We start from the raw sequence: 18,557 nt of genomic DNA, 5'->3' as shown, positions 1-18,557 counted from the left end.
TGTTCGCATGCGCCGGGCTGCCCTCCGACCGCCCGCCCCTCTGCTGCTCCTACCTCCACCTGCCCAACCGAGGTGAGCGTCTCTGCGATGGGGGTGTTGGTGACAGCAGTGGCGTTGTGTCGTGCGCATCGTCCGACTCTGAGTCCATGGCACTTTGGGGTGGCGGTTCGTCTCCACCCATCCAATCTGTGTCACTGTCCTGTATTTCAGTTTCCTGGGTAGGGGTGTCCTGGGTAGTGGTCTCCTGGGTAGGGGTCTCCTGGGTAGGGGTCTCCTGGGTAGGGGTGTTCTGGGTAGTGGTGTCCTGGGTAGGGCTGTCCTGGGTAGGGGTGTCCTGGGTTGTGGTTTCATGGCTCGGCTGTGACGGGGGGCTTGTGGCTGCCCCTCTCGTCGCTGGGTGGCACACGCCTGCGTCACCGCACCCGCATGAGACGGGGGCGCCGTCTCCCTGTTGCTCCCAGTCTCTCTGTCTCCCGTGGTCTCTGAGAGGCATCGTGCGGGCGTCGCATGCCAGAGGGTCCGGGTCTCTCCGTCTCCCGTGGTCTCCGAGGGGCATTGTGCGGGCGTCGCATGCCAGAGGGTCCGGGTCTCTCCGTCTCCAGTGGTCTACGAGGGGCATCGTGCGGGCGTCGCATGCCAGAGGGTCCGGGTCTCTCTGTCTCCCGTGGTCTCCGAGGGGCATCATGCGGGCGGTCTGCATCTGCGGGGATGGGTGCCTCGACGTTTGCTCCTGCGATACACAATGAAGCATGCATGGTTAGACACGCAGGCAGTGATCAGGTGATATGGGGGAGGGGGATATGGGGGAGGGGGGATATGGGGACGGGCTGTCGGTGGCTCACTTGCTGGTGGGCCCCCGACCTCTGCATCAGCAACCTCCCGATCCTCAGGTCCGCCAGCCAGTTCCAGGGCCCTTCCCTCATGTTCGGTCAGTGGCCTCTCATCAGCGGGGCCTCCTCCAGTCCTCACATGCTCCCTGGTGTTGTGTGCGCGCTTCTCCTGTGGGGGGGTGGTGGCAGGGGTAAAAGGCAACAGTGTTAGACAGGTATATGAATGCACGCCATCGGTTGCGCGTGTATTGCAGAGGTTAAGGTTAGGGCTGGATTCACTGGGGGATATGGGGGAGGGGGATATGGGGGAGGGGGGATATGGGGGAGGGGGATATTTTGGAGGGGGGATATGGGGGAGAGGGATGAGGGGATATGGGGGAGGGGGATATGGCAGAGGGGGATATGGGGGAGGGGGGTTATGGGGGAGGGAGGATATGGGGAGGGGGATATGGGGGAGGAGGGATATGGGGGATATGGATATCGGGCAGGGAGGGGGGCTCACCCTGGCTGCCCTGACGAGGTTGTTCACCTTCTTGTGGCACTGGGTGCCTGTCCTTGGTGTCAGAGCCACAGCGCTGACGGCCTCTGCCACCTCCCTCCACAGACACCGGCTGTGGCGTGGGGCGACTCTGCGGCCGTGTCCGGGATACAGGACCTCCCTCTTCTGCTCCACTGCGTCCAGGAATGCCTCGATGTCACGGGACTGGAACCTCGGGGCTGAGCGGCGGGCGGCCATCCGGTCGGGTCTTCTGGTCGGGTGGGGGGAACAGCGCGTCTTTTGAGCCGTCACGCCGTGCGGCGTCATGCACGCCGCATGGTGTGAACCACGTGAGCCAGCGCGAATTGCGTCACGCCGCTGGCATCCCATTCTGGGCCGGAGAATTAGCGACGTTTGGGGAGGCGCGGTGCAGGTGTGATTCGTGCCGTTTTTGGCGCCGGTCGCGGACATCACGCCGATATCGGAGAATCCCGCCCCTGATCTCTGTTAAAAGGGATTTTTGTCTTATGGATGTTAAAAGGAAAGATTTAAGGGTTACTTATAGAGTAATGTATTCTTCGGGGGGTGGTGTATTTGAATTGATGGTTGCTAAGATGTTCACTCTATGTTTATAAAATGTTAACTGGGTTTTATAAATACACATTGTTTTAATTTAAATGTACTTTAACGCACTGTTGCACCACACCTGTAAGGTAGGCCCATGTGCTCCCCATAACCAAAATCTATTTAAAGTTGTGGGTCAGGTGAACTCCATGATACACTTTGGGGTTCTCTAAACCCTGGCCCATAACAATTTTTAAAATGTTTAACGCTAATGCGTAATGTATATTACAAGTATGATCCTGCCACAGGACGGCGTGAGGCTGGCCAATCATGGTGCTTGACATTATCTCTGCATCTCAACTTGTCACTACAAAATCAAAATTTTGAATCCTGCCGAATGAATCAACACCACATTTTCAGCTCTTGCAGGCTCCATTAAATACATGGTAATGGTAAAGAATTGGGAAGAGAAGCCATTTCAGGTGATTCTCTGGGTATAACTGGATAGTAAGAATGGAAACACGTGACTGTGATCCCACATTGTTCGACAGCTGAGAGAGAGGCACTAAAGGTAGATGGTGTGGTCAGCCTTGTCAAAGACAAGGTTAGTTTACATTGATCACACTCACTTAGGATACAATTTGTGACTTTGGTAAGGGCCTTTTCTATACTGGGCTAACAGCAGAAACCTGATTGTAGGGATTCAAATACGGAGTTGCAGGAAAAATGGTACTTGGGAGGTACTTTGGAGAGGAAAGGGATGTTGGAGATTGTAAGGAAGAGGGACCAATGATTCTTTTTTAAGGAGGGGCGATGGCAGCAGATTTAAAGGAGAAAGGGACAGTGATGAAGGAAACTGTTACTAATATTAGTTAACATGGAGTTATTTTGTATATAGGTGTCTATGTACGAGGTCTCTTTATAGATGGAGCACGGTGGGACAGGAATCTTAAAAAACTGGCGGAATCAAAACCCAAAATCCTCTATGATACAATGCCTGTTGTAAGTAGCATCTATTTTATTAGTAAGTGTGTATTTGTAGTTCTGAAAAACATTGAGATTTCATGACACAAAATGTTAATATTGAACCCCACTGCTATTTAATGATTCACTGCACTTCTACCTTACTTAGGCTCTTGGAAAGGATACCTGTCCTTTACCTTCTACATACATATGTAAACTATTTATTTGGATTCTAACTATCTTGCCTTTCTATTGTCTTTGCACCATTAATATTTTAATTGTAAATCAGTCTTTTGTAAGATTTCAAATATTTTGTTTGCTTACACCTTGGATTTATTTTTGCTTCCTTATTGAGCCAGTTTTTAATGAGGTCTTAAAATCATGCAGGAGACTGTTTTGGCTCATTGTGTGTGAGGCTATGGCCGGGATTCTCTGGGCCTACCGATTGGTGGGCAGGCTGGTTCCGTGGGGGCTTATTTTACTCCGCACCAGGCCCCTGTAGGGCTACGCCATATTGCCCAGGGGCCCATATTGTGGAGAAGGGAATCCCCGCACATGCGCGGAAATACGCCGGCCGTTCCGCTCATGTGCGAACTTGCGCGGGCTGGAACTGCGGGGACCACTCCAGCGCCAACCTAGCACCCTAGAAAGAGAATTCCTCACTTTCGGGGACCGTTAACGCCGGAGTGGTTGGCGCCGCTTTTTACGCCGGCATGGGGACATAGCCCCATTATTAGAGAATCCCGCTCAATGTTCTCCAAGCTACATCCAATGCTTCGCCATGCAGATTTATGCATGGCAAAGGATTCCCAAGGGAATCCCACTATCGGGCCGCCATTGTGAGCAGGCAGCCTGATTGCGAGGTCTTGCAGCTGGCTACCCCTCCCTCATCGCAATTCGGTCCCCACCCTCATATTTTCTGGTTGCCCCTTCCCGCAAACATGGGAGTGACCCGACAAGTCCCCGCCACCATATTTTCTGGTTGCCCCCTTCCCGCAAACATGGGAGTGACCCGACAAGTCCCCGCCACAGTACCCCTTAATAAAGAGATCCCCGAAGAGAACTCCTAAATAAGGTGACCCCCCCCCCAAATATATGGAGATCCCCCCCCCAACAAACCCCTAAATGGGGGGATCTCCATATATAGGGGGTCTCTTGGGAGGGGGGAGGGGTCCCCTTAGAGACTCACTAAATGGAAAGCCCCAGACTCCCTAGACCTCCCCCACCAGACCCCATAAATGAAGAGACCCCTGTTAGGCAGCCCCCCCGAAAAGAGACTCCTGTCAGGAAGCCTTCCAGAAATGAGACCCGTCAGGAAGGATGAGCCCCCCGTCAAGAGAAGATGGAGAGCAGTCCAGACAGAGGTGTGAAAAAAATTACGGTTGTAACACTCACCTGAACACAACAGCTGCTGGCTCAGACACTGGAACGAGAAGCCAGTCAGCTGTGTTTGAACCCTTCAGATCCTTGAGCTGCAAGCCATCTATTCATTTCCCTTACTAGGTTGCGATTGACAGCAGTGTGTGCGAGTGTGTGGAAGCTATGATCTTTGCTTCATTCATCTTTCTTCAGGGTTGAGTAACTCTGAAGTGTTCTCACAGCAATATTTATAAACATCAACCACTTCAAACAGAGTAAATTGCTGTCAATTTCCAGCTGACCACTTCAAAATCACTGAAGCTTGAAGGGAGGTGATTGGAAAGCATTTCAGAGTTACCACCTGTCACATGTCCATACCTGTAGTAATTCTGGCCCACGGGATTCTTGAGCCAGAGAATCACGCGGGCCTGGAGAATAGGTTACCCGGCCCGCCAAGTGGATTCAAATAGGCCGTTAAGACCAATTTGCATCCTCCTGCTGGTGCAAACCTTGATCCTGATGCCGGGGAGGGGGGGGGGGGGGGGCGGAGTATCAGAAAGGGCGCCGATCCAGTTTTCTCCGCCTCACCGGGAACTCCATTACCGGTGTGCAAGACAGAGAATTCAGCCTTGTTTCTGTTCAGGCTCTTTGAAATTGCATTTCAATTAGTTCCATTCCCTTTTTCTTTTATCCCAGCCCTATAAATTTCTCAAAGTCTTTATCCAATTTCATTGTTAACATTGGTATTCGATCTGTTATGACAACATTTTTAGGTAGCTTTATAGTTCCTAATAATTGACTGCATTAAAAAAAATGATTTTCTACCTCTGGATTTTTGCCAGTTATCTTAAAAGTGTTCCCTGGTTATTAAATCACTACCAGTGACAAGTTTCTTCTGATCTTTTGTCAAAACCTCTTAATTTTTGATTACTTATTATAATCTCTCCTAACTGGTCTCTGCTTCAAGGAATATAATCCCAGTTTCTCTAGTTACTCCTCATAACTGGTGCCACTCTGGTAACTATCCTTCATACCATCTTCATTGCTTGCCTTTCTTGCTAAAGTGCACTGCCTAGAATTGAATACAAACTCTAGTTGAGGCCTAATGTGTGATTTATAAGGTTTATCATAAATTTCTTGCTCTGGTACTTTATGCCTTTGTTTATAAAACCAAGAATTCCATTTGCTTTTAAAAGAAAAGTAGCTTTATCAACTTGTTCCATACAAAAAATGGAAGACTAAGCAGATTTGTTTCAAATATTTTGATAGGTATGAGGTCGGAGGTATTCTACCTTGTCGCGTGCTAGCATGGACATGTCCAACCTTAGCTCTTGTGCCACCTGAGTTCAATTAATTTCAATACTAATCTGATATAAAAATGTCAAAGGTCCATACTCGAAAGATCACCAAAATGTTGTTATTTCGTACTGATCTCCCACATCTCAATAAGTCACAATTTAATTCTGTTAGATTAACCACCCGTGTAATGCAAAGGTATCGGAATCACATGAGAACAGGAAAACCATTTCGTCCAGCGTTTTGCCTGTGCATTGAGACCCAGATGAGATTTGGGAGTCATGAGCTTTAAGGCAGCTACGGAATGCAAACTGAGTGCCAACAGCTATGAGGCCCCTTTAAATCCCAGTGGTTTTTCCAATATTGGGTATGGCCTAACTGACCAAACTGAGGCTTGATTCCTGTCACAAAAAGATCAGTGAAAACGTACGTGCTGTCCAGCAGTTTAACAAACACACCCTACCACCTCACCCGCAATTTCATAACTTGCTCCCTCCCCAATCACTGCGGTTTCCAACCCTGCCCAATCACAGCTCTAACCACCACCTGGCTCACACTCCGGTGGCATGGCAATTTTTAAACTTCACAATGGGAAAATGTTTGGGTAGCACTGATTTAACCCCTCAAGCTTGAATAACCATTCAATAAGGTTAAAACTGATTATAACCCAACTCCTTAACCTCACATTCCTTAATATCTTTGGTTAACAATAAGATGATTTTACAGCTTAGGGGTATGAACTGGTGGCGTGCCACATTATATCCTATTTTGAAACCTCCCATTGACCAATTTGCACAGTTTACTGTGGACAGTCTGTCATCCCATTTAAGTCTACCTTATCCTGATCTAGTTTTCCCCTTTCAAATGTTGAACTCGATCATAAGTATTTTCTTAAATTTAAGATAGCTCGAAACATCATGTTCCTGGAAATGATCATCAACAATAACTCTAGTATTCAATAAATATCAATTTGTTTTTTGCTTCTCTTTGATAGATGTGGCTAAAGCCTTGCAAAAGGTCAGAAATTTCTCCACACCCTGTTTACATTGCTCCGGTTTACAAGACCAGTGAGAGAAGGGGTACATTATCCACAACTGGACATTCCACTAACTTTGTGATTGCTATGCGTATCCCTACTGACCAGCCTTCGGAACACTGGATTGGTCGTGGTGTTGCTCTACTCTGTCAGCTTAATTCTTAAATAATGATTTTGATGCACTTTATTACAGCTTGAAGTTTACTAATTTTTGTACTTGGCCAAAGGCTTGCTGGTGAAAATTCTTAATATGTCTGCCTCAAATGTGAAACAATTAGGATTTTAGGAAATTACTCTCACTTCTATTTCTCAACCCCATATTTCTGATTAATCAATTTTGTTGATAGGATTCCTATTACGTTTAAATATTAAAAAGGTAATTTGTATGCCTGTATATTCTATCATATGCAATGAAACAAAGATTGTTGCAGCAACAACACAATAAAACCATGGTTTTGCATTGTCAGGACTTTATTAAGTAAAACTTGAAAGAGCCAGTTTCATTCATACATTAGTCCAGGCTTGTAACAATCAAAACTTTTAAGTGATAAACAAAAAATGCTTTTTAATTTCACTTGTGACAAACTCAAAGTCTATGGTACCTTAACACTGAAACTTTTCCTCTAAACTTCAAAATTAACTGGTTAGGTTCCATAATCTTTGGCTTTAACAATGAACTATCACATTGATCAGCACCCACAAGAATCACAGGCTCCACTAACTCACATTTATCATATTTTGGCCAGTTGCACTTGATCACATATGATCTATTACATTGATTTATACAGTGACAAAAAGGGAAATGTCACACAGTGACAGGCTAATTAGGGGCTTACAAAAATCAACTCCAAACTAATACATACAAGCAAGCAATCTAGCTGCTCACTTAGAACAGCAAGCATGGTTCTGAGGTATTACAATGGAAGGAGGAATGTTAAAAGTGAATGATAAATGAATTTAATGGAAAATGTCTACAATCAAGTTATAACACACACCATTTTAAAAACTAAACTGGAATTTGTTAATTTGTGTATGTGCGACACTGAAGATGTGAGCTCATAAAACCAGCACCATGAATCCAGATGGCATTACAGTTGGTGACTGCCACCCATAAACAAACACCTACCACAATGCATGCGAAAGGAAGTATTCTAAACGGCTGTTACAAATACATCATTAATCCTGATCTAACTGCTAAATATTTATTCAAGCATTGATTTTATCTTCTCCATAGGCATTTTAAAAAGTTGATTATTTAAGTTTCCATACTGAACCACGGAAGTAACCGTGCGTCAAACCAACCAACAAATAGCAGTTGCTGTGAAAAGTAATCTATTGTACTAACAAATCTCTCTCAATTTGCTTTGCAAAACCTATGTGCCACTGAATTGTTACATATAAGGCAAAACAGGACCATACATAGTCACCAAAACTGTTAGAAGTGGATTACAATTTGATCCTCAAAAATGGCAATTAGCAGCATGATGGCAAACCCACAGAGCATCCCAGCATTTTGTAGAGCAAAGTGTCCAAACTTAGCCCGAATATGGTTATCTGTTGGACGGTGCAGCATCTCTGGTAACTGGAAAGGGAAAAGAAAATCTTAATTAGGGCCCAATCTGCAAACAACAGTTTCAGACACCTGCCCTTCCACTGTAAATCAATTTAAAGCAGAATATAAATCAACCTGGGGTATAAGACAACCACTGTTTTTAGATTAAAAGTTGATTCTCCCTTTTTACAGTTAATAAAATCATGTCTAAAGCTATAATGTTAGAAGTCAGCCTCCATTTTTCAGCTCAAAAACATATATTTAGGGTTAAACTAGGAAACAGCGAATGGTGACTGTGGAACAGAATTTTGTTCACATTTCAAAAGGGCACCTACCTATGCTGACAGTTCACATTTTATACATGGTATATAGATCTTTAATGTAGTGAAACGTACCATGGCACTTCACAGAAACATTAACAAAATTTAATACTTGAGCTACATAAGAAAATGAGAGCATTTGACCATATGCTTGGTAAAGGATGGGTTTAAGGGAGCATTAAAGAGAAAGGACAGGAAAAAACATTAGAGGGAATACAAAATCTTACAGCCCAGGAAGCTGAAGACTGGAACACATGTGGTCAAATGACTAAAATTGGGGATGCTGTCTCAAGAGTTGTGGGGCTGGAAGAAATTAGAGAGATTGGGAAGGGTAAGGTTTTGAAAGGATTTAAAAACCTTGATGAGAATTTCAAAATGGGACATTGCTTAACTGGGAGCCAATGTAGGTCAAGCACAGGAGTAAATGGTTGTTCAGGACTTGATGCGAGTTACAACACAGGCAGCAGAGTTTTCGATGACTGAATTTTTACTAAGGGAAGAATGTGGAAGGCATGCCAGCAGTGTTTGGAATTTCTATTTAATAGAGGAACTCGATCACATATGGTCCTGGAATTAATTTCACCTTGATATGCAATTAATTGAAATCACTGAATATGGTCGACACAACATCGTGGGCTGAAAGGCCTGTACTGTGCTGTATTGTTCTATAGTATTTGAACCTTAATTTTTCTTTTGCAGAGAAAATTAAGTGGACAAATTTGTGCACTAGATCTAAGTTGATCCGTGCTGGACACTGTCAAAAGTGGGAAAATTTTATCGCGGACTCAAGAATGTCCTGCAAATGTGAAGATGCACTAGACTGGAGAAAACTAAGAACAATGTAACATACATAGTGATTCTTTGGGTATAAATTCCTACGCACTGTAGCAATTTCATAGGTGTAAAACAGGCTCAAATCTCTACACGTCGCACTGCAAATTTTGGGGAGGGGGTGGCAGTTCTCGTTTTAGCGTGGTCGATCAGGGTGGATGTCTGTAACGGGCTAGTGTCTGCTGAAGGACTTGTAGCACAATGGTTAGCATCTTATAAATGCTTGCATTCAAGGAGTTGAAGGACTGAAGCCGACTGAGTATTTTGCTGCGATGCTGGCAAAACTATTGGGGGAGGGGGAGGACCCCTCCCGATATGAATTGGATCGGGCTTATCGGTCGTGGAGGCCTGTACCAAAGGCTAGTGAGCCGCCAAGGGCAGTGACTCTGTGCTTCCGTAGGTACAGTGTGAAGAAGGTTCTGAGCTGGGCCAAGCAGAAGCAGGTGGTGCAGTGGGCTGGAGCTGGTATACGTGTATACCAGGACTTTATGGTGGAGCTGGCGAGGAGGCGGGCTGCCTTCAACCGGGTGAAGAGGGCACTGTACATTGGTAAGGTGCAGTGCGGCATTGTATATCCAGCGAAGCTGAGGGTGACCTATAAGCTCAGGGACTTTTATTTTGGAACGGCGGAAGCAGCGGAGGAGTTTGCGAAGGCAGAAGGACTGTGGCACAACTGACAAATTGAGGAATGGTCATGTGCCGATGTAACCTCATGACTGTATTTTCTTCTTTTTTGTATCACTGCGCTCGGGTGTAGAGGCTAAAGGAGCCAATGTTGCATATATTTGGACAAGGGAAGGGACGGGACTTTCACTCGAAAGGAGGGCTCTTTGGGGTGTAGGTGGATATGCGGGGTTTGTGTGCTAAAAGGGGATCTTTGGGCTTTCTTAGGGCCGGGCAAGTGGGACAGGGACCCGGGCGGGGGCCTCCACGCTGGCCGGTTTAAGTCGGCCAGTGAACGGGAGTGAGGTGGGGGGAGGGGCTGCGGCCATCGGGCCTGGCAGAACAGGGTACGAGTGGTCTAGCCGGGGTGGAAAGTTGGGGGGGGGGGAACCGAGGTTGGGGGAGGGAACCGAGGTTGTGAGGAGGAGTTTTACAAGAGGCAGTGGACGGGAGGAGCTGGAGACTGGGGGGGGGGGACAACTTTGGGGTATCATGTACGGTACTCACTTAGAGGCTGGATGGCGTTGGTTGGGGGGGGTGGAGAGCTGTGTAGATTAAGGGCGACTACAGGTAATCCCCGATTCCTTTTTGTCATTTGTTTATGTAAACATGCGGGTTGAGGTTTGGGGGTTGGTGGGCGGATGGGATCGTTGTTATTATGGGGATTGACATATCTTGTTGATTATTGTTGCTGGGTGTAAATGTGGGAGAAAATGTGAAAAAGGAGAATAAAAAAAATATTTAAAAAAAAAAAAAATGCTTGCATTCAAGTGAAACATCAAATCTGTCTCTACCATTCACCAACATTTTCATGATGTGCATTTGCATTAACAATCATTGCAAGGAGGTGGGTTTAAAAACCTATGGGGAATGAGTTACTGCATCTATATTGGCCAATTTTCATTGAAAAGTCACTATTTTTCGGGTCCACGGGAGGAGAGCCACCTGGCGTGCGACTGCTCAGCACATCGTCATCACCGGAAGTCACCCCCCTCCAATTTATTATTTAAATGACTAAAGAGAGATTATTGAGTCCATGTCCTAATGCATGTCTGAACTGAGGATCAAAGGAAATTGTTTTATGGAATTATCTTCCATCTGGCATGAATTGCTGGTATTGGTTCCACCGCAGTTTGCTCAGGTCAAGGGATCGATGCCAGCTGTCTGCCTTACTGGCAGTCCCCTGATAATTTCTATGGACAAGGCCATAGGGCTTTGGAGAGGCAAATGGCAGTTGTTAATCCTATAGTGGAGTACAGCATAATTTTTTAACTTAATAAAGTAATTGTCACCTACCTTTCATCGGCTGCTGCATGTGCTGCTAAATAATCCTGAACAAGGTACTTGCCCTACTCATTACTTAAGCCCACTCCTCCATGCTATCCCCATAACGCAGTAATCCCACCTAACCTCTTTTGGACACTAAGGGCAATTCAGCATGGCCAATCCACCTAACCACATCTTTGGACTGTGGGAGGAAACTGGAGCACCCGGAGGAAACCCACTCAGACACAGGGTGAATGTGCAGGCTCCACACAGACAGCCCAAGCCGGGAATCGAACCCTGGGACCCTGGCGCTGTGAAGCAATTTTAATCATCCTCTGAAATTTCCACCACAATTCTAAACAAACTAGTAAGTTCACATTTAAAGAAAAGGAATTTGGAAAAATAAAATAAAGCAGATCACTTCTGACCAGACAAAAAACGGGAGCACACTGATGAAGTAGTGCTGAGATTCTGAATAGAAACCAGACCTACTAATTGTCTTCATTATAGCACACTGTCAGGTCTTGGGACTAAGTGCAATGGAACATTGATGGGCGGCATGGTAGCACAGTCGTTAGCACTGTTGCTTCACAGCTCCAGGGTCCCAAGTTCGATTCCCGGCTTGGGTCACTGTCTGTGGAGCCTACACATTCTCCCCGTGTCTGAGTGGGTTTCGTCCGGGTGCTCCGGTTTCCTCCCACATTCCAAAGATGTGGTTAGGTGGATTGGCCATGCTGAATTGCCCTTAGTGTCCAAAAGAGGTTAGGTGGGATTACTGGGTTATGGGGATAGCATGGTGGGGTGGGCTTAAGTAGGGTGCTCTTTCCAAGGGCCAGTGCAGACTCGATGGGCCTAATGGCCTTCTTCTGCACTGTAAATTCTATGATCTATGATTTTATCCTATATAAACAATTGATTTTTAAAATCAAACCTACATATATTGCTAATACCACAAATTTTTAATTCATCCTTCCTTCCTTTCTTGGGAAATACTTCTTATTGAAGTTTTTAAACTTGTTGTTCCTGAATAAATAAATATTAATGAACAATGGGCAGCACGGTGGCAGAGTGGTTACCACTGCTGCCTCGCAGCTCCAGGGCTCTGGGTTCAACTCGGATCTTGGGTGACTGTGTGGAGTTTGTATGTTCTCCCAGTGTCTGAGTCGGTTTCCTCTAGGTTCTCAGATTTCCTCCCATAGTCCAAAGATTTGCAAGTTAGGTAGATTGGTTATGCTAAATTTCCCATTAGTGTCCAATAATGGGGTTACAGGCATAGGGTGAGGGTGTAGGTAGGGTGTAGACGCGTTGGGCCAAATAGACTCCTTCTGCACTGTAGGGATTCTATAATTTTAAAATCATTCCCATGGATGAGTTCAATAACACCTGGAGGTTTATTTTTTGAAGAGACACAGCACAAAAAACCCAATTAAAATTTAGGTCAATTTAATAAGTTCAGATCAGAAATATTTAAAACCGCATTTGTCCAATGAATAAAGTCCAAGATATTACTCACCATATCCACCAATGCCACATATAGGAACATTCCCGCAGTGATAGCAAAAATCCATTGGGTTAAATTATGAGTATACTGTCCCACAGCAATACCTATTACTACACCAACATACGCAAGCAGAGCTGACAGAAGGTTGTAAACAATGGCCTGTTTCACAGACATTCCAGCATTAATCAGGACAGCAAAATCACCTGGTGAGGGAAAAAAAATACTAGTGAATAAATTTGCATGATCCTCCCCTGGTTTTAATTGTTTTACATTTTATTAAGTTTTCCAATTTTTCCAATTCTGAAAAAGACAATTCAAACCTCTTTCATTCCCAATTCAGAATTATTTTAAAGCCACATTTCAGCAGCCTTATTAAGTCACATGTTGATCCCTCAATAAATAAGGCTTTGTCATATGCAATTTTTACTCCGGGAAGGTGTGCGGGACCACAGGCATTTGGAGGCAGCCAATGGAGGCAAGCTGGTTAGAAGGCCTGCCTCAGTTCTCTGAAATATGGCCCTATTTTAGAAAAGGCTGTTAGGCCCTCTAGCCTTCATCCTCGCACCCCCCCCCCCCCCACACACACGCACACATATCACTTCACACCCTTCACGCCCAATCAACGCCACCTCATACACTCATGCTGGCAACTATATCTGAAGAAGCAGTTAGATATTTCCAGATAATCCCATTACGAACACATGTAAGAATGACTAATGCATTTAGCTCTCAACGGACAATGTTGATTTAGCATGCAGGGAAGTGATCAGCTTTGTTTGACATATTCTTTACATTGTAATGACCTGGGGTGGGTTTCTCCGTCCCGCTGCACCCATTTTCTGGTGTGGTGCCCCCCCCCACTGGCAACAGGATTTTCCGTCCCGGCGGCATGTCAATATTGTTTCCCATTGTGGACACTCCCGCGCTGTTGGGAAATCCATGGGCGCAAGTGTGCTGCCGGCTAAACGGAGGATCCCGCCGATGGAGAATCCAGCCCAATCTTTTTTTGGATGTGGTTTTTCAATGCCAGTGTGCTTACTTACATAAAATTAAGAGGTATGAAGTGGATAAAGCTTTTTGTCATTAATACTATGAATGGCTAGGGCAGCATGGTGGCGCAGTGGGTTAGCCCTGCAGCCTCACGGCGCCTAGGTCCCAGGTTTGATCCCGGCTCAGGGTCACTGTCCGTGTGGAGTTTGCACATTCTCCCCGTGTTTGCGTGGGTTTCGCCCCCACAACCCAAAGATGTGCAGGCTAGGTGGATTGGCCACGCTAAATTGCCCCTTAATTGGAAAAAATGAATTGGGTACATTAAATTTATGAAAAGGAAAAAACAAATACTATGAATGGCTGTGACTGATGAGAGGTTGTAAGAAGCAGTTTTTATTTTTTCACAAAGGAAATTAAGTCTCTTAGCTTAGTGTTTCAGAGGCATTTCAAAGACGTGCCAATGGCTCACCAGTTCTGTACATACTGAATACTAGGAGAGTAGAAATGGGGGATACAGGGGGCAGAGGCATGGGGGATACGGAGTGGCATGGTGGGTGGGCATTGAGGGCCTAGATGTCATGAATATAATTGGCCAATGTCCCAATAAATCAAAGTGAATCTTTTAGACTACCAGCCTTGCCTACCGCCCTCTCCACTGCCACCTCAGGTACGCCTCCACAGGCAGTGGGCCGGACGCCAACCCACCTTGCTTCCCTGAAATTAAAATATAGCGAGCAGGCGCCTCCTTAACAGAGATGGTTTTGTGGAGTCAAGAATCTACCGGATTCCTGATATCTGTCTCCTTGACAAAAATCAGGCCCATATATACTGGCTGTGAAAATGATAAATGCTATTTCCTACCGTTGCTGTTTCTACCATTGTTGAGTACAAAAATGCAAAGACATTGTCAAAAATAATTCAAATGTGGCACTAATCCCTTAACAGTGTACAGTGTGATTTTTCAAATTAAATGCAACATTTTCATGCTCTCAAATGTTCTAAAGGTTGGATGGACTTATATGTTCTTTTCAGTATACTTGAACCGACCTAAATTATTATTCAGTTTCTAAACAGCAGTGTACAAGACAAACAGCAAATGTATTTAATAGCAACTTTCAATTCCTCAACAATCCAGGTTAATAGACAAGTATGAAAATATTTATTTTGGGATAAAAACTACTACTGTCCCCCAGACAATAGGAAAGATTAACTCAGTATAATAAAGCCATTATCAATGCTCTCTCTGCAAAACGACTTGGCAAGGCAATTAGAGCCTTTATATTACAAACACTCATTGTAACATCTATAATTAAAGAATACAAATCCTCACATCTAATTTTCTAGAGATTCCTAACACTATTAGAATTTAAAATGACTGCTAGATCTCTTTTATATTAACACGGCCCATTTATTGCAGGATCTCTCTTAAATTAACATTGCCCTTTCATTGATGTAAAACCCAGTTTATTGGCCTGATTACAAAGAGTCACATCATATTTGGAGTAACCACAATGATGGAACCACTGAATTCTTTTGTTCCTCCTCACCCGTTTAGAGTGGGAAAGAAAAGGAAACTTGTTTTCTTTAAAAAGTCCCATCAACTCTACTGCAGTTTTAGTCATCAGCCACACTGCATCGACATTCCAAAATTGTCTATGGTAGGAGAAGAATACGCTAGACTAATATTTTCAATGTTAACCCTTCAAAAGTGAACAGAGGGAAGCAGTGACATAATCACAGAACCTTTGAGAAGCTAAATAGCAAAGTGCTTTCTGCCAAAATAGGACAAATAGCTAAATTTCAACAAAGAATCACATTAGCACTCTTCCAGAACCAATTCAAGTCCCCAGCTGAGAGTATTTGAAACATAATTGTGATCTGGAAATTTATTGATGCCCATTGCTGAGTGCAAACTGATGGCTCCTTTTGTGTCATGAGGAAGCGGCTGGCATACTGCATATATCAGTCATGCACTGAGAGCCAGTTCATCATCTGTGACAAAGAGTTAGATCAGCTAGCTGGGATGCCAATCAAAGGCCTCATTAAGTTCAGAAGGAAGGCAATAAGGAGAGGGTATGCCCGAGAATGCAATGGCCCAGTTTTAATGTGGAGTCAAATGGAGCTCCCATTCACTTAGGTTGTGAAAACCTAATTTTGTTTCTTCTGTAACCTTCGGCAATTTCCTATTTAAGTTGCTGTAGAAACAAAATAAATTTGTTGGAACTAATGCAGTTCAGGCACTGATGAGTTTTGCCCAAGGTAGCAGAAGGATGCTACAATGGGCACAAGACCATTCTTTTAATTGATCCAACTCTGATCTTTGGCAGCTGCTTAGAGTACTGTACACAGTACTAAAGCAATGTGGCTCAATATGGTGGTAGTCATTTGCCTCTGGAAGGCTCCAGCACATATTAAACCCTTCAATGCCTGTGCTTCGCTCAATGATTGTTGCGAACAATCCAGTTTTTCCTTGATAATTCTACAAATACAGCTGGGAAAGAACAAAATAAGCAGATTCCAGAACTCAAAGCAGCATTTTAAACAACTAACTTTGTTGTGAATTCATACAATCCTTTATTATTTGGTTTAAAAGTAGGAGTAAAACAGATATTTTATAGAGTTGTATACATATAACAATTATTGGGCTCCAGCTAATTTCTACCAACTCATTGAATTTAGCCAATGGTATTGAAATGTTCAAATATTTTGTAGAGACAAACTTGTTAACCTACAAAAAACTAAGAGCCTGCAAAAAGCTGATAACTGCAAAAGATTCCTGGGTATAGGCCAAAGGTATTAAATAAACTAGAGGCACAAACTCACAGAGCAATGTGAAACTGTACTAAATATCGCATCATTCGTATTGCAGGAAAACCTAAAGTACACCAAAATACATTTTGCAGAAGTGATTTCTGAACTTCTAAAAGGGGATGTAAACACTACAGTCACAAGATTTGTAGCCCAGGGAAGTATTGAGGGGTCAAGAAGGATGCATCAAAATTGGTTTATATTTTAAAAAATGTTTTAGCATTTTCAAATCTAGTTTTAGCAATGTCAGCCTTACTGATGTGATAACTACTATTGGCTGGGGATCAGATCGTGGGTTCAAATTCACTCCAGACCTGGGGTGCGATTCACCGGAAAGATTTCAAAGTGTGGCAGTGAGCAGGAACTGCTGTGAGCTTCCCAGTGCTAGGCCTGGCAAGGCTAGCACCACAATGCAACATTAATTGGTCCACTTAAGGAGGCCTCACAGGCTTCACACAGCAAATCAAAGCTCACCAACAGATCCCCCCCCCCCCCCCCACCCCACTAACCAGGTTGAAAAGCACTTAAACAGCTCTTGCACAGCCAACCCCACTCAGCTTGCAGCCATGGCAGGCTCCAAGTCTTGGAGAAGCAGACCTGGGAAGGCTCGTAGAGGCAGTCGAGGCCAGGAGGGTTGTCCTGTTCCCCTGAGGCCCCCGGAGGGTAAGCCACAGGGCAGCCAGTGCCGCCTTGGATGAAGGACGGGCCTCCGATGCCGAAAGGTCAACGACCTATCCACACACGAGAGGTGGGACACCCCCCCCACCGACGGTGAACCATGCGTGTGGCTAACGATGCCTTCTCTGTGTCCCACAACGATCGAGAGTGGGCCCAGACTGGCTGGCGGTGGAGTGCTGGACATCAGAATCCTCTCCACATCTCGACTACCAATCACATGCTCCATCCCCCCAGACATGGGATCCTACCCTCGACCTCTCCAACCCGGCACGCCTTGCCCATGCACATCTGGCCACAGCGGGGGGCCTGCTCACCGGACCTCACACCCTGCACCCCAGACACCTGAACAGAACGGCGCCATACCCCAGCCGTGGGCATGTGCTCGGGGCTGGGGCCCATCCAGAGTGTTCGGAGGTTCGCTGCTGTGTCCATGGTGATGCCTCCCGCAGTGTTCAAGCATCACGGTCTGATTGGGATGCTAGGCAATAAGCATCACATGCTACGACCATGGGTTTTTGAAGTGCTCACTTAACTATGATTGCCAATTCCCTATTAGCAATAGCCTTCAGCCGCACGGCCAGAGGCCTTCGCAATCAGTGCGAGTTATGGGTGGTCGGTGGGACAGAGAGGCAGAGACTAGGGTTGCCCCTGGAACAGGTAGAACGATACATGGGTTGGCATGGAGGACTCACGCACGGTTGCCCTCCCCCCAGCCCCAATCCCAATCCCCCAGGGTGGACCATCCCCAATCTCCCATGGTGGACCACCCCAACCGGGGTTGCAACCCCTCCGAGCACAGGAACGGCAAGCCCAGAGCCCCCAGGCTCATTGCCTGTGAGCGAAGATGGCTACTCACCTCTTAGGGTCCCCGCAGCAGCCCTTCCGCCAGGTTTAAGTTTTTCAAGAGGAGTACTAATCGGCACTAGTGTGACCACTTGCTGGGAAGGCGGCTGGATCATGGGAAGTCGTTGGATATGGGATGATTAATTTTATTCAAATAAGGCGTAAGTGGCGATTATTGGTTTCTCACCACGCTATAGCGGGATCCCGATTTCGCTAATGGGAGCAGCTGGTTGCATCGCAGCCCAGTGCAGTTCTCATTTTTGGCCTCTCCCGCTATTCATCGGCCGCCTCTGACTCGAGTGCAACAAGGCTATTGAATCGTGCCCCTGCAGTTCAATCAAGTTGACAATGATGGAGTGCTAACTGGTCATAAGATACCCTTTTTGATTGAGGCATTAGTTTAAGATGCAGGAATAGTAAGGCGAAAAGGTCACTGATAGGAGTAGTCTATAGGCCACCAAATAGTAACAGGATGGTAGGGCAGGCAATAAGCAAAGAAATAACGGATGCATGTAGAAATGGTACAGCGGTTATCATGGGAGATTTTAATCTGCATATCGATTGGTTTAACCAGGTTGG

General features: G+C 45.4%; 2 protein-coding genes across 5 annotated transcripts in view; one reads left to right on the top strand and one right to left on the bottom strand.

The window, feature by feature from the left end:
• The window catches only part of dnah7 (dynein, axonemal, heavy chain 7), a 570,689-nt gene extending 563,697 nt beyond the window's left edge, over positions 1-6,992 (top strand). Inside the window, exons 63-64 of the mRNA XM_072478629.1 lie at positions 2,771-2,874; positions 6,485-6,992. Of these exons, the coding sequence (XP_072334730.1) occupies positions 2,771-2,874; positions 6,485-6,691 (311 nt within the window). The 3' untranslated portion in view covers positions 6,692-6,992. The remainder of the gene's footprint in view (positions 1-2,770; positions 2,875-6,484) is intronic.
• Positions 6,980-18,557, bottom strand: part of slc39a10 (solute carrier family 39 member 10) — a 153,724-nt gene continuing 142,146 nt past the window's right edge. For all 4 annotated transcript variants that reach the window (XM_072478630.1, XM_072478645.1, XM_072478631.1 and 1 more), the window contains 2 exons: positions 12,672-12,862; positions 6,980-8,108 (listed from right to left, as the gene is read on the bottom strand). In XM_072478630.1, coding sequence (XP_072334731.1) covers positions 7,962-8,108; positions 12,672-12,862 — 338 coding nt within the window. In that variant the 3' untranslated portion in view covers positions 6,980-7,961. The remainder of the gene's footprint in view (positions 8,109-12,671; positions 12,863-18,557) is intronic.

The sequence above is a fragment of the Scyliorhinus torazame genome, chromosome 2 (assembly GCF_047496885.1).
Source record: "Scyliorhinus torazame isolate Kashiwa2021f chromosome 2, sScyTor2.1, whole genome shotgun sequence".
NCBI lineage: Eukaryota > Metazoa > Chordata > Chondrichthyes > Carcharhiniformes > Scyliorhinidae > Scyliorhinus > Scyliorhinus torazame.
This window is presented reverse-complemented; position numbering and strand designations above follow the sequence as displayed.